At 38.6% G+C, this 21,083-nt stretch overlaps 1 protein-coding gene across 4 annotated transcripts; it reads left to right on the top strand.

Annotated features, from left to right (window-relative positions):
- The first annotated feature begins 523 nt into the window (after window positions 1-523).
- b4galt7 (xylosylprotein beta 1,4-galactosyltransferase, polypeptide 7 (galactosyltransferase I)) lies at window positions 524-21,083 on the top strand. Of its 4 annotated transcripts, XM_039774807.1 has the most exons (7): window positions 524-1,177; window positions 9,637-9,675; window positions 12,368-12,718; window positions 15,991-16,216; window positions 18,976-19,059; window positions 19,904-20,008; window positions 20,387-21,083. In XM_039774807.1, the coding sequence occupies exons 1-7, from the start codon at window positions 1,125-1,127 to the stop codon at window positions 20,540-20,542; spliced, it is 1,014 nt and encodes a 337-aa protein (XP_039630741.1). In that variant the 5' UTR covers window positions 524-1,124; the 3' UTR covers window positions 20,543-21,083. The 4 variants fall into 4 exon arrangements, with proteins under 4 accessions (XP_039630741.1, XP_039630742.1, XP_039630743.1 ...); XM_039774808.1 differs by lacking the exon at window positions 9,637-9,675; XM_039774809.1 differs by lacking the exons at window positions 524-1,177; window positions 9,637-9,675 and adding an exon at window positions 1,449-1,544.

The following is a 21,083-nucleotide window of genomic DNA, read 5'->3' on the forward strand; positions in this document are numbered from 1 at the left end:
GTTGGATGAACAACCTGCTTATCCCAATTCTGTTGTGTCCAATAAAATTCTGGCGTCAATAGCATTGTGTTGTATTAATCGGTAAGCTAAATGTTAACTGTATAATGAGGAGCATTCCTAGAGCAGTTTCAACATGACGGAGTACCAAACTTCATATTCCTAATAGGTAATTGAACGCCCAGTGAAGCTGTAACTGTTACTACTGAAAAGGTTAGGATGTTACAGAACTAGAAGTGCTGCACGTTTTTTGCGAATCGTTACAATATGCAAATTAATATTTTCAAAGGCCACGTTTTTAAATTAAAAAACATTATTGCAAAGCTACAAAAAATATAATTTAAATAACGCAAAAATAAGTTAATTAAATTATTCTAGAAGACTGATTTGGTTCCAGCGAGGCATAATCCAGCCACCCATTTTTCAAAACTTGATAAAATACGACCGGAACACATTTCGTGGTACTCCACGTTCTTTTGATTATGCTAGGAACCTTGCCACTTATTTGATTTTTTCGCGTCGGACGGATATAAGGCTACGCATCTGGAGAAATCAGCCAGCGTGTATAGAGGACGCGGTTTATCTCTCGTGTATGATACAATTCTATATTTCAAGAAACTTTAAATGATAAATTATGGCATGAATAGTTTTTCTTGCAAGTATCGCAGTCGTCACCCTTCTGGACAGCACTGGGACCAACATCTCCAGCAGTTCTCTCGCCAGTTGTTTTTGGCTTAACAGAATGGTTAATCGGCTAAATTTAACAAGAAATCAGTACGGTCTGGTGAAGTAAGGTGTGTGGAGTTACAATGCAACATATAAAAACACAAAAGAAAAATCCTACAAAGAGCTATGCGAGGTCTGGAGGCAAAGGCATAGCCATGAGCTAAAGTAATGAACAGTTCCTCATTTCCAATGTTTAAATCAAAGCGGAAGAAACGCTAATTACCTTAATGCAGTAAAGTGTAAGTGGAAAAGGAAAAACGTTTAGAAATACCAAGCATCCTTGAAACTGAAATGCAGACTGTAACTCTAAAAGGAGTACAAGAAGCCGGAAGGTTGAGTTAGTTTGAAAAGCACCAGATATGGCTATCGGAGTTTGAGCAGAACCGAAATTCTATTTGAAGATGATGTACTCATCCAGAAGAAAGCCTGTCCTTTACTTTAAAGAGGACAGCAGGTAAGAAATGCATTGCGTGGTGGGAAAGGGCTCGTACATTCAAGTTGAGTCAGGCGGCTTCATTGTTACGCTGTGCTTGCCTGATGTAACACGTAAGCAGAGCAGATATTCCTACAACAGGTAAGTAGACTTGATATTATTGGTGTCTTAATAGGTGACAAAGTGACGTAATCCCTGTTGTGTCACTATTCGTTGGAAATCAATCCGCCCAAATAGCCTGTTTCCTGCTTTCAGCGTTTTTTCCTCTAGTCCGGAAACTGTTTTGGCACCTGATGATTGGTCAGTGGTCTTAAGCACGAACGAGGTCGATGCCACTTGGCAGGACCTGAAGGTGGAGAATGCGCTTATCAGTACGCAGAATGTACATGTAAGTGACTCCGATTTAAGAAGATCGTAGACCCCTAATGTAAGTTAGCGATGACAGAGGTCACGGAAAGCAATTCAGTATATGAATAAGAATAAAAAAGTTGATAAGAATGAAAAAGTTGGCTTAAACGGTAACAAAGTGGTACCATATCAGTGCAATACTGCAGAAGTATGTATATTAAGTCATTTATTTGCAATGTTAATACACACCAACAAGTTAGCTGTGTGTGAATGAACTGTGTATTTTATTCAGTGTGTATTTGTTGATTCTTATTTTTTGTGTCATTAGTTCCATAAAGCCAGAATATTTAATCTTGCATTTGTATTTTTATATTTTTTCTTTATGTTAATACTCTGAGCATGTAGTATATCTGCTCAACATAACTTGTTTATTTGTAGTATGTGGGTTTTTTGTTTTTTTTTTGCTTTTATATGGCAGTATGAGAATTTCATATCTTGGACTTGTGATCTGTAAATTGCTTTGGTTAATTACATCTGCTGTATTTTATCTGTCATTCTCAAACATACAGTAATAATCTAGTCAAGGGCACCAGAGCCTTTTCTTCAGTGTCTGGAACAAAGCATCATCCCTGGAAGGGACACCAATCTGTCTGCTCTTCATATTAATGTGTGCATGTAGATAGAGTGGATTCAGAAAGTATTAAGGCCCCTTCACTTTCTGCATTCTTTATTGTGTTGTAGATATTTTTAGATTTTTTTTTTGCCCCTTTAGTCTCCAGTTGGTGATCCATAATAAGAAAATGAAAACCATCTTTTTAGTAAGATCTGCAGATTTATTAAAAATCAAAAACTGAAATCTCTCATTCAGTACTTTGTAGAAGCCTCTTTGGAAACAGTTAGTTTCATTTTGGTCTTCTTGGTGAAGTCTTGATAAGTTTTTCACACCTGGATCTGGCAATGTATCCTAATTTTAGGCAGATCTTTTCAAGCTCTGTTAGACTGGATGAGCAGCATCTGTAAGCTGCCATCTTCAGTTCTCCTTACAGATGATGTATTTGCTTTAACGTTGGGCTTTACTGTGCCACTCACACTTGTCTGGAAGCCACTCAAGCATAGTTTTTACAGAATGCTTTGGGTCATTTTAGTGCTGAAAGGTGAACAATCACCTAAGTCTGAGGTCAAGTGCACACTGGAACAGGATCTCTCTGTATTTGGCTGAATTCATCCTCCCCTCAATTCTGACCAGTCCCTGCTGCTGAAAAGCACCTCCATAGCATAATGCTGTAACCACCATTCTTCACTGTAGGGATGGTATAAGGCAGGTGATAAGCAGTACCTAGTCAGCAGACACAGTGCTTGGAGTTCAGTTTTTCTCTCATCAAACCACTGAAACCTTTCCATGTGCCCTCAGAGTCGTTTAAAACTGTCAAATACCTTTTACACATGAGTCTAACTACTGATTCTCCTGATTGAGTGCCGCTTAGATGGTCATCCTACCAGCAGGTTCTCTCATCTCGGCAGAGGACTTCTCAAGCTCTGCTAGAGCGATCATTGGGTTGCTGGTCATCTCCGTGACAAAGGTCCTTTTTGCTTGGTTAATCACTTTAGCCAGATGGCCAATTCTAGGAAGAGACCTGGTGGTTCCAAACATCTTCCATTTCAGAATGATTGAGGCCACTGTGCTCCTGGGGAGACTCATGCCCTTTCCCTTACTTATCGGATAAGTATTGGTCATTATCATGCTAAAATACTCTCATGACAAACTCTTTCATATTAAACAGTTTGTCCGGAGCAAATGGTCTGACTGGAACATCCTAAAAGGCACCGGTATTTTGCGGTGCCTGAAATATGCACATCGTGGGTCAGGTCGCCGCCACCGCCAGGCTGCAAATGAAAAGACCACCGGCAGCATTTTCTCAGGAATACGCCATCCTACTCATGGCCCTGGAAATAGAAGTGTCAGTGTGCCAAATTTACATTATGTGAAAATAAACTCCGATCACGGCTCGGTGCAAGAAGAAGTCTCATTAACTAATATTGCATTGTTTAACTCGAGATCTCTTAATGGCAAAGCATTGGGGCTGTCAGAATTCATCACTGATACCAAACTTGATATACTGTGTTTAACAGAGACTTGGCAAAAACCAAATGAATTTATGTCTCTCACGGAGGTGACACCTCCTGGATTCACTTTCCACACAGAGCCTCGCAGCTCAAGACAAGGAGGTGGACTTGCAGTAATTGTCAGAGTAGATTTAAACATCAAACGAATCCCAATTGACTGTCCATTGTCTTTTGAGTGCCTGGCTCTTAAACTAATAATGGAAACAGGTCCCGTCTCCCTCATTGTTCTTTATTGTCCTCCAAAATACAACGCATCCTTATGTGATCTGATTGATCTCTTAACCAACTTAAGCTCTCACTCCCAGAGAATTATCCTCCTTGGTGATTTCAACCTCCATATTGACATTACTACATCTAAACTGAGAAATGAATTCCTATCCTTACTGGACTGTTTTGACTTGACACAACATGTTGATTTTCCCACCCACTCTGGTGGTCATATATTGGATCTGATCTGCACATCTGGACTATCTGTTGCCAACATTTACAGCACTGATTTGGGACTCTCTGACCATAAATCAGCAGTATTTTTCACTGCCTCTCCCTCCTCTTACCTGTAAACGACAAATTTCTTACAGAAATCTTAAACATATATGGCCCTCTGTCCTTTCTGGATCCATTTCTGATCTTTTACTGTCTGCACCTATTCCGTCAACACTAGATAGTCTTGTTGACCACTATAACTCAGCCCTTCATTCAGCATTAGATAAAACAGCTCTTTTAAAACATAAGGAGGTTTCCTTTAAGCGTTCAGCTCCTTGGTATAATTCAGAATTGTGATCTATGAAAGCAGCTGGCCTACGCCTTGAGAGAATGTCACGTAAGACTGGCCTCACCGTGCACATCCAGGCTTTCTCTGACCACCAAAGAGCTTACAGAGAAGCACTAACTGCTGCTAAGAACACCCACTATGGCAGAATAATAGAAAGTGGCCACGTAACCCAAGGGTTTTGTTTCTGTAGTTAATAAACTACTCAACCCATCTGGCCCAACTACCTCTTCTACTGAAGTCTGTGAGGAATTCCTCCACTTTTTCCGTAACAAAATTAAAGATCTAAATAATTCAACTAACATAAATACATCATCTGTTTATATATCTCCCTGTTCTCCCACTTCATCCAGCTCCTTCTCTAAGTTCTCACCAGTCACATCTGCTTTTGTTAATAACCTGCTTTGTAAGATGAGGCTGACTACTTGTGTACTGGACCCCATCCCCAGCACACTACTTAAATCCTGCCTTCATGCCATAATCCCGACTGTTACAACAATAATAAACTCATCCCTTGACACTGGCTCTGTGCGCTCACTTTTAAAATCGCTTCTGTAACCCCAATGTTAAAAAGTCTGGTCTTGATGCTGACAATCTTAACAATTTTCTGCCTATTTCCCACTTACCTTTCCTGTCAAAAGTTCTTGAGCGTGTTGTAGCCTCCCAACTCACCAATTACTTAACCTCTAATAATTTGATGGAACCCTTTCAGTCTGGTTTCAGGGTGCAGCACAGCTGTGAAACTGCTCTGCTACGGGTAACCAATTGCTTATGGCAGCAGACTCTGGACAAACCAGCATATTAATTCTATTAGACCTCAGTGCAGCATTTGACACTGTCAGACATGACATTCTACTGTCCAGAATGGAGAACATGCTGGGTATCTCTGGCACTGCCCTCCAGTGGTTCAAGTCCTATCTGACTGATAGGCAAGAGTTTGTTAGTCTTGGCAACAACAGATCTAGCTCAGTGCCAGTCACACAAGGAGTTCCTCAGGGCTCTGTCCTCTGCCCTCTTCTGTATTTACATGCTTCCCCTTGGCCATATTATTCGTAGCCATGGACTGGGTTATCATTTTAATGCAGATGATACTCAACTCTACTTCAATGTTAAAAGTGGAACTTCATCAGAGCTTTCTCAGCTCACAACCTGCCTTAGTGAAATTAAAACCTGGATGGAGCAGAACTCTTTAAAATTAAATTGCAACAAAACTGAACTCCTGCAAATTGGGACTAAAATGCAACTTAATAAAATGAGCTCCTTCCCAGTCCATCTTGGCGGTGATCTCATCAGACCTGCCGCTACTGCAAAGAATCTTGGTGGTGTTTTTAATTCCTCCCTCTCTTATTCCGTCCACATAAATCGCATTAAGAAACTTTCTTGCTTTCACCTCCGTAACACCTCTCACCTCTCCTTACCTAATGCTGAGAAACTTGTCCCTGCTTTTGTCACATCCCGCATCGATTATTGTAACTCGCTGCTGGCAGGTGCCCCTTCTAATCTTATATCACAGCTCCAGCTTATTCAAAACTCAGCTGCAAGAGTCCTTACTCGAACCAGCAGCAGCGAGCACATCACACCCATCCTGCTCCGTCTTCACTGGCTCCCTGTGTCTTACAGAATTGAATATAAAATCCTACTAATAAGCTACAAAGCCTTAAATAACCTCTCGCCAAACTACTATCAGTGACCTTCTTCATCGCTATGTGCCTGCCCACCCACTAAGGTCCTCTGATTCTGGCAATCTTGTTGTGCCCCACACTAATCTACACTCCATGGGTGACAGGGCCTTCAGCTGTATAGCCCAGACTCTGGAATGACCTACCGAAATTAATCAGGTCAGCTGACTCCATGGATTCTTTTAAAAAACAACTCAAAACTCGTCTGTTCAGGAAGGCTTTTAGCTCTACTTGACTTTACTATCCTTCTCTCAGTTTACCTCTTTGTCAAGATGCTCATGTAACCTGTGTGTGTCTGCTAGACTATCAGTTATGTTTTCTGTTAGGCTTTCTCTGAATTTACTGTCTTAATCTTCTTTATTTATTCATCTGGTTTGTACAATGCTATATACTGTATACCCTGTCATTCTTTCTTAAATTCTATGAAGTGCCTTGAGCATGGGAAAGGTGCTATATAAATAAAATGTAGTATTATTATTATTATTCCCTGATCTATGCCTCACCTCAATTTGATTGTGGCAGTCTACCGAGAGTTCTTTGGACTTAATGGCTTAGTTTTTGTCCTGACAGGCATTATAAATTACTAAACGATGTACTAAATGATGTCCAGTCTTTTCAGTTTGCCACAGGTGGACTCCACTCCAGTCCTCCCCACACTTAACTATATTAAAGATAATTAAAGCAAACGGGTGCATCTGAACTCAATTTGGAGTGCTACAGTGAAGAGTATGAATGAATACTTATAGAAATGAGAGCTTCACAAGTCCTCTGCTGATATGGGGGGATCTCTGGAAAGGACAACCATCTCAGCAGCGCTGTACACTGAAAAAAGTATAACCTCCATTCAACTTAAAATAATTAAAGTAATGATTCACACTTAATACAGTATTTTCAATCTGAACCAATATAATTCTTTTTATCTTATTGAACCCACAATTTTTAAGTTGAGGCAAATTATTTAGAGCAGGGGTGCCCACGCTTTTTCAGCTTGCAAGCTACTTTTAAAATGACCAGGTTGAAATGATCTACCTACATTAAAAATGCTATATGTATGTATATGTATATATATATATATATATATATATATATATATATATATATATATATATATATATATATATACTGAGTAGTATGTTGTCGTACCTTACATAACTGAATAACCTTTATGGCACAGTAACAATTCAATACATTTATGGTCACTACAGTATTTGGATTTAATAATTGTCATGTGGGAAAACGCTGACTCACATAAATAAGTAGAGCCGAATAATGCAGTCAAGGAGCTTTTGAATTCAACCGAGTGAACATGACGGCTGTCCGATTAACTGCGATTTTAGTTCCCTCTCCTTTCTCTTTCTCGGATCGCTTTTTGGAAGGACGTCAGTTTCGTAGTTTTTATGAACAGTTTGATAGTGCCTTTCCACATTTTCCTTCTTTGGAATAGCAATGATAGATTGACAGATCAGACAAGCGCAATTTGCTTGTGGTATTGTGAGAAAAAAAATCCTCTTCCAATTCCACATCCAGCCCATACCCTCCCCAAACAACCTAAAATATTAGGTTAACTGAAATAGGATTTTTTTGTTTTTTCCCTCCAACATAACTTACTTTGGTACAAACATTTTTTTTTTACTTTGATTGAGATCTGAAACCAAATATTTCAAGCTACAACACTAAATGACTACTCTTAAGTTGCTTGAAAGAGAAAATTTATGTTGAATGAACAACATCAATGTTATACTTTTTTCAGTGTAACGGACACTTTATAGTATGTGGGTAGACAGAAGCCACTGTTGAGTAAAAGGCAAATGGAAGCCCGTTTTGAGTTGGTCTGATGGTATTTAAAGGACTTTGAGAGCATGAGGAAAAATATTCTCTGGTCTAATGAGACAAAAAAAAAAAATTAACACTTTTGGGAAAATATTCAAGCATTATGTCTGGTGAAGACCAGGCAGTGCTCATCATTTGCTTAATACCATCCTTGCATTGAAGCATTAAGGTGGAAATGTCATATGTGGAGTTCTTCTTAAAGGCAGGAAAAAGGAGACTGGTCAGATTTATGGGGAGGATGACTTCAGTCAAGTACTGAGAGGTCCTCAAAGAAAGCCTGCTTCAGTGTGCATGCAGCCTTAGCCTGGGGAGACAGTTCACCTTTTAGCTCAACAATAACCCAAAGTAAACAATCCAAGATGATGTTGACGTGGCTTTGGAACAGGTCTCCGACTGTCCTTGTGTGGCAGAGTCAAAGCCTGGAAGTAAATCCATGTGTAGAGAGACCTGAAGGTGGCAGTTTAGAGATGATTCCCCTTCCACTCCAAAGGAATTTGAGAGGATTTGTCAGGAAGAATGGGGTAAACTGCCTAAATTCAGGTGTACAAAACTTGTTAAGACTTCACAAATAAGACTCAGAGCTAGAATTTCTGCTTCTACAAAGTGTTAAATTAATGATCTAAAGCAAACACATAAAAATGAGATTTCAGTTTTTGATTTTTTTTAATGTGTAAACTTTTCTGAAAACATGTTTTCACTTTGACATTGTGGGTTACTGAGTGCAGATTGATGGTCAAAAATGACCAATTTATCTATATAAATGTAAACACAATATAGTGTGCAGAAAGGGAAGGGGGTCTAAATGCATTCTGAATTGACAGTGTATATATTGTAACAGGAAGAGAGGTAGCCATAAAAGGTTTGGAGTCCAAGTTGGAAAACCCCATTTAATTCTGCACAGATGTCTAGAGGAGAATTAAAAGAAACAACAGTTGTTGTTGGTCTCTGGTCTCTTTGAATATCTTTGGCTTCCTTAACCAAGATAAAGACTTCGTTCGTAGAAGTTCTACCCTCTTTCAAAGCAGAACTTCAAATGAAATCCGACTTCCAGTGTCATGGTTGTTTATATAGCAGCAAGACCATGAAAGGACTAAACTTCCATGGACTTTCGTGGGCAGAAGTTACATTCCTGTCTGTCGTCAATGGCCTTCTCCACTCTTAAGAGCAAAGAGGGAAAATTAGTCCACATTTCTGTCACACACTTTTCATTACCCCAGATTCATATTTTAAGTCCTTAAAGCACCCCTAGGCTTACATGTCTAAATATATGTACTGTGTATCTATAGTAAAATAGAGTATGTATGTTCAGAAATCACTAAATTACTGGTATCGTGGTTAGCATTACTATCTCATAGATCTGTGAACCGAGGTTACCATTGCAGCAACAGTGATAAAAATGTGTTAGGTTGACTCTAAATTGCTCCGGCATAAGTTATTGTGTCCTTTGATGGATTTAAATATCATTCAATATCGGCCTGTACCTTGTGTCCCTTGCTGCCTTTTGCAGCTTTTGGCTTCTTGGGTTCAGAAAATGTGACTGACTTTAATCCTATATTCATTGCTCCAACTATTGTCAGTGTTACTTCGCCCTTCATAAAGAAGCACACAATAACCCAGTTCTCTCTACTAGTACATTCACTCTATTCTTATCTGTAGTTATGGTAGGTATAGTATATTTTCTTCAGGATGAAAGATATCAGGACCTAATCAGCAGTGTTTTCAATTAACAGAGCACATTATCAGAGAAAATTAGGAGACAATCCGCTGTTGTAAGTATATAGTAGAATTGGGTTTGCTGCTTGAAATTGCAAAGCAGTAACATGTGTCAAAGCGTCTAACTTAGACAAGTGCAGCACACTGGTTGCACTCGTCAGAGCAATGCATGATGTCCTATGCTCTTTATTGTTCTGTATTGGTTTGCTGTGAGCATTTGGTTGTCTTTATTTGTTAACAGTGTACTTTACCTTCTATCTGCATAATTTACATGTTTACCTTGTCAAGTGAATTTGTTTTTTATCCTCATAAAGCAACACTTCTATGCAGATTCTTTTAAGCTGTGTCAGGGTGGATGGCTATTTTCAGGACAAGCCAGAGATGTCTGATTGTACTCAAGTCCGAGATCTGGCTAGGCCTCTTAGGGACATTCACAGAGGTGACGCTAAGCCACTCCTGTGTTGTCTTTGCTTTGTGCTTAGGGCCTTTGTCCTGTTGAAAGTAGAACCTTCAGCCCAGACTAGGCTCCAGAAAGTTCTGGAGCAAGTTTTCATTAAGCATATCTCTGAACTTTGCTGTGCTTTATCTTTTCCCAACCCTGGTTAGTCTGCTAGTCCCTCCTACTGAAAAACAACCCGAAACGTATGAGCCATCACCATGTTTGAGAGTTGGAATGTTATTGCCCAAGTTATGAATGGTGTGTGGTTTCCTCAATACCTGATTCTCAATTGAAACCAAATAGTTCAATCTTGTTTTCATCAGGCCAGAGAATCTAGTTTCTAACAGTGTGAGAATTCTTGAGATACCTTTTTGCAAACTCCAAGTAGACGTACGTGTTTCTTTTACTGAGGAGTGGCTTCCATCTGGCCACTCTGCCATAAAGCCCAGATCAGTGGAGTTTTGTAGTGATGACTGTCTCTCTGGTAGGTTCTCCCATCTCCACAAGGATTTTCTGAAGCTCAGCCAGAGTGATGATCAGGTCTCTTAGCAAGGCTCTTCTGTCTCGATTACTCAGCTTGACTGGGCAGCCAGCTCAAGGAAGAGTCAAAGTTGTTCCAAACGTCTTCCATTCAAGAAGTATAGAGGCCACTGTGCGCTTGGGAACCTTCAATGCTGCAGGATTTTGTTTTAGCCTCCCTCAGATCTGTGCCTCGGCACAATCCTTTCTCAAAGCTCTGCAGGGAGTTTCTTCAAACTCACAGCTTGGTGTTTGTTCTGATAAACATTGTCAGCTGTGGGACCCTCTATAGATGGATATGTGCATTTTATGATCCTGTAAAATAAATTGAATTGGCCAAGGGTAGCCTTTAAACAAGGCGTAGAAACATCTCAGTGATGAGCAATAGAATATTGTCATCCTGTGTACTAAAACTTTTTTTTAGGTTCAAGGCTACAGACATCTAAATTAAATAGCAGTAAACTAATTTAAAAGGACTGTTTGTGCATGTCTGTCAGTGGATGGTTAATGTGCAGTTTCCTGCATGTTTCAATTCATACACCTGATTCATGTAGGAATAATGGGACAGCTGTGTTGCTCCAAATGTTTTATTTATTTCCAAGGCCAAGGAAAGTTACATTCAATTTTCTTCTTTTTACAAAATTTAAGTATGTGCACATTCCTTCCTTATGATACACTTGGAGCTTCAGTTTTATATGAATGCCTAATTATTCCTACATGCTAGCCAGAAGTCATAGGATCATACTAAAACTTAACAGGATAAAAGAGATGCTAAGAAATGGCTTGTAATAAAGAAACGTTTGTTGTCCTATCAAGTAGGTCCACATGTCATTTAATATTGGAATAAAATATGTTGACCTCACCTACCTCATACTAATAGTTCAGGCTCTATTTCTTTTGTTTTAAATTTGCTCTAAAAATAAATTTACATTTTAATAAATGAATATAATGAAAATAAGTAAAGGGTGGTGTTTAATTTTCTGTGAGGTAGTAAATTCGCTACTTATTCATGCGCAACTTCAGATTAGAGTACATACGAAGACGGCTACATGGACATTAGTAGTGCCAATCGATGTGTAAAGCACTTTAAAAATGGGAACACTGACATTACCGACCATCCTCTTAGTGGATGCCCGTGATGTGCCCATACCAATCAAAACAAAAATAGGACCACTCTGAGAAAGAGAGAAGCAATCCATTGATGTCATGTCATTAATGGGAGTTTCTGTTGTGAAAACTAGATTCTTTCTCTTTGTGCCAATTGTTTGTACTGCTTTCAGTATAGGCAGTTTGTACACAACCAACACCATAGGAGATTTCCTCAAACTCTAGAAATTTAAGCGCTGCCCTTTGTCCTTGCCAGCCACTTTTCTCACATTGAAATATGAATATATGACTCGGATTGGTGATGTGGTTTCTCAGTGAGACATGAGATGTTAAATTGAATCTACTAGAGTCAGGACCACAGTATCAATGGGGATTTCTTTATGCTGTTTATCTTTGGTAAGACCTACTATAAGGAAGAAAATAATTATGCTAAATCTGCGTTTAGGTAACTGTAAATAATGCTTTTACTGTTCTGAAGATATTGTCGTAATCTATTTGACAATGTGTGTAAGATCAGCAGCATGGGTGGAAGTCACAGGAAATGAATTGTATAGTGAAGACTTGGGTAGATGAGAGAGTATGGAGGACAGTGTGGTAATTACTGTTAATGCTATGTTATAATGCTTAGTTTCTGACATTTTCCTTTTAATGTGTTTTTTTTTTTTTTTTAAATTGCTTGCCAGGTCCCAACTCTTTTTTGGGGTATTGTCTAGAAAATGCACAATTTTTCGTCTGGTCTGCTTCTGTATAGTGATAGCATTTGCCTCCTTGCTGTGGCTTCAACTAAGCTGCTCAGGAGACATTTCCAGAAGAGTAAATTATGATGGATCTGTACCACAGCAGCTGTGCTCGCAGGATAAGCACACGGTAACTTCAGATGACCTTTCATGGGGGCCTCACAAGATAGCTGTACTTGTTCCCTTCAGAGAGCGATTTGAGGAGCTTCTTGTTTTTGTACCCTACATGCATTCATTTTTAAACAAAAAGAAGATTCGACACAAGATCGTCATAATCAATCAAGTGGATCATTATAGGTAAACCTTTTTAGAACAACCATTTTGTTCCGTAACTAATTGTAGTAGTTGTCAATCTATAAACTGATCTGTTTATGAATGTATGTTATGTGTGAAGGGATTTCTATAAAAGAGCATGTCGTTGTTTTATGACAATATTTCTTGGGAGTCCATTGGCCTGGATTATTTCTGAAGGAAGAATAATGTATGCCAAAAAGGCATTAAATCTCCAAAAAGTCAAACAAAGCAGGCTATGACCCTCACTAGTCTTCCCTGATATAGCCTCACTCCAGGCAACCGGCCTCCAAACTCCACAGGATTGCTTTGGCTTACACAGGCCCACATTTTGGTCCTGGTTTTTAAAATTCAAAATGTATCTTAAATGTCCTAAAACGCACCTAAAATACCAGTATGTTGAGTGGTGTCAGTGTTGGTACTGGAGGGCAACAGTGACTGCTGGATTTTGCTACTTATAATTTCTTAATTAATGCTGCTATTGCAACATACATTTCTGAACATAATTGTACTCAACATTAATTAGTTAAAGAAGATAATATTCAGAATGCTTAATTTCTTCTTTTAGCCTTAAACAGTTGCATTGACAGTGTTTAATTGTGTCTTGTATTATTAAATGGCTGCCCATTATCAGTGAGACACAAAAGGAACCAAAAGCTGAACAGCTCAGATGTACACATTTACACTTATGAGTTCAATATAATGTATATTTCAATAAAATATATATTGATCCAAGAGACACAAATGTCCAGGACTGAAAATGAATACTCTGCCACTGGCTGCAAAATATTTGGTTGAAGTTCTTTGAAAAAGAAAATCTGCAGTATTTGTAGTGACAAAATGAGAACACAATAATAGTGAGGTTTAGCTTCAGATTAAGAAATTGGTTAGAATATGGCCACTAAAAACCTGCACTATACAATCCTATACTAAACCTATATCCCCCGTTTAAATATACAGTATTAAGCATGGAGTGGCAGTTTCATGGGATACACTGACTTAATAGTCAATTGGTACCTCTTTTGCCTTAAAAAAAAAAAAAATGGAGAATACTGAGCGACCCAGACTGAATATGGTGTCAAATGTGATAAATGACAACTCCTGTATAGTATCGTTCTGTGGGCTATTAGAGGAGCACTAATCCAAGCAGTGTTCCATTCCAACAATGCTGGACTGACCAAGAGAAACCATTGTTTTAAGATCAATTCACTGTTAAGTTACATCTGAGGTCTTTCCTTGCTCTTTTGATTAAGAAAGCCCATTCATGCAGGATGCACTTTAAAAAGATTCACCTGATTGTAGCAGTAGTAGTATTGTTACCTATACAGAGTACAGCAAATATGACATTCAAATGTGGCTCTTCACATGTCAAATTAACCTTTCTGAGTTTTAAATACACACTCCACTCCAGTACATTGCAAGCACCAATCAGGTTGAGACCTGGCAGAAAGGTGCCAAGGACTCGAGTGTTTTTGTCCTATACTGGCCTTCTGTTCAGTGCACAACACCGTAAGATGAGATTCAGCAGGCTCTGTGATGTTTTCCTAGTAATCCAGGCGTTGTTTTCCTTGGCCTTTTGCAGTCATAGTTGTTTGATTTTTCTGTCACTGCAGTGAAACTTGATTTTTTTTGGCTGCTATACTTCATCATTCTGCTATTTCAGTGACACCTTTGTAATCTATTAATAATTGTCTGATTATGTGATGACACATTTTTCATCAGCTTTTTGTATTTTTGATTTAGCAGATGCCTTTATCTAAAGCAAATTATAAATACAATAAAAATGTTTAGAAGGTGCAAGCATCAAAAACAATAAAGAACAAGATTAAAAAAAAAAATGGGCAAGAGGGACTGGTACTACTAGGGGTGAACGATCTTTCCAAAAAATCCATTGTGAATAGATTACATGTATGTAAACAATGGCATTTTTCAAATTCTGACATTTTAAAACATGAACATTCTTTAAAAAATTGTAATCGGCACTTGTCACTCATTGTTGCAAAAATTTCACCATTCTTTAATTGCTTCACAACCCTCTGTCGGCAGTCACTATACATATGCAGAATGGCTGTATCAGAAAAATATTTGCAACTTGGGAGATCATATTGTGCATCTAAAATGTGCATCAGTTTCTTAAAACCCATGTTGTTTACAGCTTTGAATGGTACCATATCCTTAGCTAGATAGAATGTGACCACCTCGGTCACCTCTTTCCAACATTTTGCTGCTTTTATCATATTTTTTTTTAACTGCGCTAATGCATTGATCAGCAACAACTGTTTATGCTTCGCGACCAAGTGAGATACAAATGAGTGGGGTTATACTGACCGGACTGAAACAGTGTCAACATGTTTCTTTGGGTGTCTCCTTTTAAGATGCTTAAATAGATTTGTCATATTGTCTCCTGAAGTGCCGACCGTTGTCCAACAAATTTTACATATAACTTTACTTTGTGCAGTATCTGGCTGTGCATAGCTGAACCACTGCCACACTACTGATGTCAAGTTCTTCTTTGGCACAAGCTCCTCATCTGCCACGCTGCTTGTGTGCTACAAACTGTTTTCAAGAAAGCTGTGGTGGGGAAATGTAATATAATTTGGCCAATCACAACAGGAAATTGTTCTGTTGGTTTGCAGACTTGCTTCAAATCCATTAGTACTGAGTATTAGAAGAATATAAAAGACCACAGTCTGTACAATTCGCTTGAAAATTAAATTGTGGACGTCTTCAAGATCGATCACAATCCAAAATTGTCAGATCGCACACCCCTAAGTACTACTATTATTTGATTATACCTACAACTAGACTGAGGCACAAATTAGCATCATACATTTTTTCTCAGTACAACAGCAGCTATTCCATACAAGAGAAACTAAGCAGTTCCAAAATATTTAATGGAAAGGTACAGTTTGTATAGAGAAAGGGAGGTCATTCCGCAGCTTTGGAAAAACAATGGAGAATAATTGTCATGTTATAATGGCCAGAAATACCCATAATATTTTATTCTCCAAACTGATTAAGTGATGCTACTGCTTTTCCTGTATTACATTTTGTACTTGTGTAGCTTTAAAAAGTCATTTTTAGTTAACTTTCAGTCAAAAGATTGCAGTATTGTCATGTTAACTCAAGTGGCCATATTTCACTGTGTTTCAGTGAATATTGAGCCTGTTATGGTAATTAGTGGTAATGGTCTAAATATCTGCTATAGTTTATCGACTCTGTTTTCTATACTAATCTATTTTTATGTCTACTTTCATTTTCCTTTTTTTGTTTTTTAGGTTTAATAGAGCTTCATTGATAAATGTTGGGTTTATGGAAAGTGGGAATGACACTGATTATATTGCGATGCATGATGTAGACTTGCTACCCCAAAATGAAGCTTTGGATTATGGATTTCCGGATCGGGGACCCTTCCATGTTGCTTCTCCTGAACTTCATCCATTGTACCATTATAAAACATATGTTGGAGGAATTTTACTACTGACAAAGCAACATTATGAAATGGTAATGCAAGTATATTTTAATTCTCCTGCTACATGCCCAAAGATGTTCAGTATAAGTTTGCTGGCAATTACAAATCGGCCACTGTGCGAGTTTCGTTGTGTGGTGGGAAACCTGTTCTGATCTGATTAGTGCTGTACACCCAGTGCCACTAGCATAACCTCCGACCCCTACGTGACCCTGAATTCTGGGTTTGCAAATGTTATGTACTCAGATTGACTTGTGACCTCTTTAGGGTTGATCCTGCCTTGCACCATGTACTGCTGCAATAAGCTCTGGTCCCCTGCAGTGACTGAGAAAATATTAAGAAGTTTTATATTCCATGGGATGAGATTAATGCTAGATTGATTAGTTGATCTAGTAAATGGGCAATAAATTGAATGCCAGTTGTACTTGTATAATTTCTCTAAAGTGGTTTGTGGATCAGGGTAGTTAGCATTTTGCAATGGAAAGGGGATCAGGGGAGCATAATGACATACAGTCTCTTAATCATTTATCAATAATTTAATACCTTGAATTCATCCCTGCAGCACATTTATTATTATTTCAATAATTTGGTAACAAAGGTCTTAGTCATGGGTGTTAGACTCAGATCCTAGAAGGCTGTAGTGTCTGCAGGGTTTTGTTCCAGCCGCTTTCTCCATTAGTAATCAGTCACTGCTGTTAATCTGAACAGATGTCATTTGGTTAATGGTTTTGGTTAATTTTTTAATTCACTTGTTAAGACTCGGATCTCTTATTTTTGTTTTTTTGTTTTTTTTTTATTACCTAGCAGAAAAACAAAAATGAGATGCAAAGTGAGCCAGCATATGACCAGTTATAACAGGGGACCTCAAAATCCAACCAATTGCTTTTAGAAGCCAAATCATGATGTTTGTGAAACTAGTTATTTAATTCTATGACTTTTGGAGTCATATTCTGCCACACCAGATATTTTATTTATTTTTAAGGCACTATCGCATGTGGACCAAAACAGTTTATTTCTCAGACTTTCACCTAATAGACAAGCATATGCAAATTGGATAGGGTTAGGTTGTCGTGTTGGCTCATTGGCATATTGTTATGGTGTAATTGCTGATTAAAGACCTTAAAAGCAATTCAAAAAATAAAGCTGAAAATTGTATTTCAATAGTAATTGTCTAGTAATTAAAGCGGCTGGAACAAAAACCCACAGCCACTTTGCCCCCCAGGATCTGAATTTGACACCCCTATCCTTAAAGTTTCAGATTATTTTAACTGTCCGGAGGATGTTACTCGGAGACATGCTAAAAATGTATTAATCAAAATATATGTTATCAATATTCACTCTCAATTCCACAATTCTTTACATTATAACACACTATATCACACTATTATCACACTAAAATTGATCTCATTGCTTTAAGTAATGTTCAATTTATGTTCTGTATATTAAATCAATTGTACTGTTGTTTTTTTTTTTTTTTCAAATTAACAGTGAGGGTTGTGATTATACTGCAGTAGTATTGTCAATTGTTAAAAACATGTTTTCACACTTTTCTTTCATCACTGAAGGATCTACTGTATATACAGGTAGTCCCCAGGTTACTGACATCCGACTTACGAACAGGGCTGCAGCTGCGATGCATGCACCTCAGTAACTGCCACTCCGTCATCTTCAACCTGGGGACGCTGCAAGCAGAGGCTGGAGGGGGGCGATTTTCGCTGCTCACGTAGTATAGTGTCCCTCGGGCAGCTCCCGGTGGCAAGCGGTGACCCGTGGGCCATAGTCACCGAGGCCACAGCTATCGCTCATGTGCAGGACGGAGGCTTTATGGGGCGGTTTGCTGCCTGCCCACTACGCTGCTGCAACTACTGCTTCTGACTGGGTGCAGGCTGGATGAAGCGGAGGGAGGCGTTTCACTGCCCGCCCACCACATACAGCTGCCCCGTTCATTTTCTGTGGGTGGCTGGTAATGCTGCGGTGACCCGGTTGTGGCTGAACAGAGGCCATTGAGGGTGAACAGGGCAGCGGGGGTTAGCATTGTAGTGTGCATCAGGTCGCTGCCTGTTGAATGGGGGCGGTGGTGGGTGATTCACTACCCGCCTTTGGCCGTACCGTGTTCGTTCTCGGTGGTCGGACGCTATGGGCAGCATACTGTAGTGGAGGTGACTGTGTGATGGGCGGGTGATGAACTGCCCCTCGCTGCCTCCATTCATTCTCAATAGCAAGCCTGCTTGTACTGTTACGCACAAAGCAGGAAGAAGTCTAGTCAGTACATCACTACGTCTGGTGTCTTCCTGCTGTGGTAACGTGTACAATGCTGTGCAGAAGAGCTCATCTTAACCTTTTGTCTTCACCCTTCAAGAATGACTGTGAAACGCAAATCTGATACAAGTGCTGGTGATACAGTAAAGAAGAGAAAGGCCATCACCATTAAAAATAAAGTAGAAATAATAAAAAGGTCAGAGAGAGGTGAAACTCCATCATTCATTGGCAGAGCACTTGGTTACAGTTGGTCAACAATAGCATTTATTAAAATTATGTATGTTCCGACTTACATACAAATTCAACTTAAGTACAGACCTACAGTCCCTATCTCTTACGTAACCCGGGGACTGCCTGTACTCGCGGATAAGTTCTCCAGTGGATAAGTCGGGACTTGCTTTTATTGATATGTATAAAGATATGTGTAGATATATATAGATATATCAATAGTATTATTTATACTTTTTGGAATGTTGCTTTTTATACTGTTATATATGTTATCTTCAGCCTTTAACAGTTTATGTATAATTTTCAGTGCAATGGTATGTCAAACCGCTTTTGGGGTTGGGGTCGAGAAGATGACGAATTTTACAGAAGACTGCAAGGAGCTGGATTAAAGGTATCCAAGTCTGTATCATGCTGAGTTTATTAATATATTATTACATCTCTGCATAGTCAGGAGCAGCAGATCCATTAATGCTCCTTTCTCACTGGTCCAGGGATTCAGTTACAGCTGCCGACTCATTCGCTGTGCATGTGAGTATATGGGACTGTATGGGGTTTTTGAGTACTCCATTTTCAGGCAATCCTTAACTGTTTCAGCATCACATTGAATAAGTAAATTTGCCCAATATGTCCAATTCCGATTTCTTTTCTTCATTGGTCCTTTTGCTGCTGTGGGTAGACTTCAGTCCCATAATAGAAAAAAGGCTTCTGTAAATGTAAAAATGAAAGGACATATAGTGTGAGTAGTGTTTTCTTCTTTCTTAGAATAGTTAATTAAACAATTTAATTTTTAACATCATTGATGCATTTCCTAATTTGCTTAATCAGTTCAGTGCCACTAGACGCTGAAACCCAGCAGCGAATTAAGGTAGGCAGGAACCAACTCGGAACCAGCGTGGCAGTCCAACACAGGGCCCACTCATGTGCTTACTCGCATGCAGTTTAGAGTTATGCATTAATCTAACCTGCACATCAATGAAGATGTATAAGGAAAAGTTGAAGACCAATCAAGAAACCCATGGCAAATGGAGGACATTTAAATTCACACAAGGAATGACCTCATCAGTGGGTACCAAAAAAAAAAATGGCAATAAAAACAGCAATATGAAGTAGTTCTAATTAAGTGCAACACTTTCTAACCAGTATTTTGCCTTTTAAATTTGAAGTGTTAATGCTGTTTTAATTCCTGAGATGTTTTGTGCACAATTTTTAACACATATATTTTTTGCCTTTCGCAGCTTTTCCGACCTACAGGTATAACAACGGGTTATGAAACATTTAGGCACATCCATGACCCAGCTTGGAGAAAGAGGGATCAGAAGCGGGTGGCTGCACAGAAACAGGTTTCTAGTTTTCAGTTATTTGTAGATAGTTATTTCTATGAAATGTGTTTAATAGTAAAATACAGAATAATACTGTATATCGATGACAACAGAAAAATAATGCTTTCCAGTTTAAACAGGTGTATTGTAGTATCTACTAAACATATATAAAACAACTTTTTGTATAACTTTATATAATCTTGAAGCATCTCTTTTGCATTTGATGAGCTGCATATTTTATTTTATATTCTGCTTTGCCTGTCCAGCCTACATCCTTCCTGCCTAATAGCCTGTTGTTTTGTTGTTGTTGTTTTCGCTCTGTATTTGGAATATTATTCATTTTCTTTCTGAAGATGATCATTGTAATTTTCTTACTTGTTTAATTCTTTTGTATTACAGGAGCAGTTCAAAGTAGATAAGGAAGGTGGTCTTACAAACTTGAGGTACAAAATAGAATCCAAGACAATTCTTACAATTGGAGGAGCACCATGCACAATAATGAACGTTCTCTTGGACTGCGACCACAATGAGACTCCATGGTGCCTTCTGAGTTGAAGTCGAGGCCTGTTTTAAAGGAAGATTTCCTGCTGGACCATGTTAGACCTGTCACTGTGCAGATACTGTTTCTTCTTTGTGAAGGAGTAAAAACTTTTCTGCCAGACAGTAATATCTAAGAAACAACCTCGAACTTGACTATTTTTTCATGTATTGAACTGAGAAGCGTAGATTTCCACAAACTTTGAATTTGCACAACTGAGCTGTAGAATATTCAAATGCCTCAGATAAAATAATACAGATGGTAATGGGCAGCGGAAATACCGATACAGATACAATACCTCATTGGTCTGGGTTATGTTTTTTTTTTTTTTACGCATAGTATTTTGGAGATATCCCACCCCCTTCTTTTCAAATATAACCTGATTAGAAACTACCAGGAATTTAATTTTATTTGTATTTTTTATGCTTTCTTTAGACAGCAGTCTAGTGAGGTAGCATTGTTCATGTATGCACAATATTTATATGAAAACTAAAAGTGCAATGCCACTTTATTACAGTATATGTATAGTTTTATATTAAAGTAAGTATGATGAAGTGA

Source organism: Polypterus senegalus, chromosome 13, assembly GCF_016835505.1.
Source record: "Polypterus senegalus isolate Bchr_013 chromosome 13, ASM1683550v1, whole genome shotgun sequence".
NCBI lineage: Eukaryota > Metazoa > Chordata > Cladistia > Polypteriformes > Polypteridae > Polypterus > Polypterus senegalus.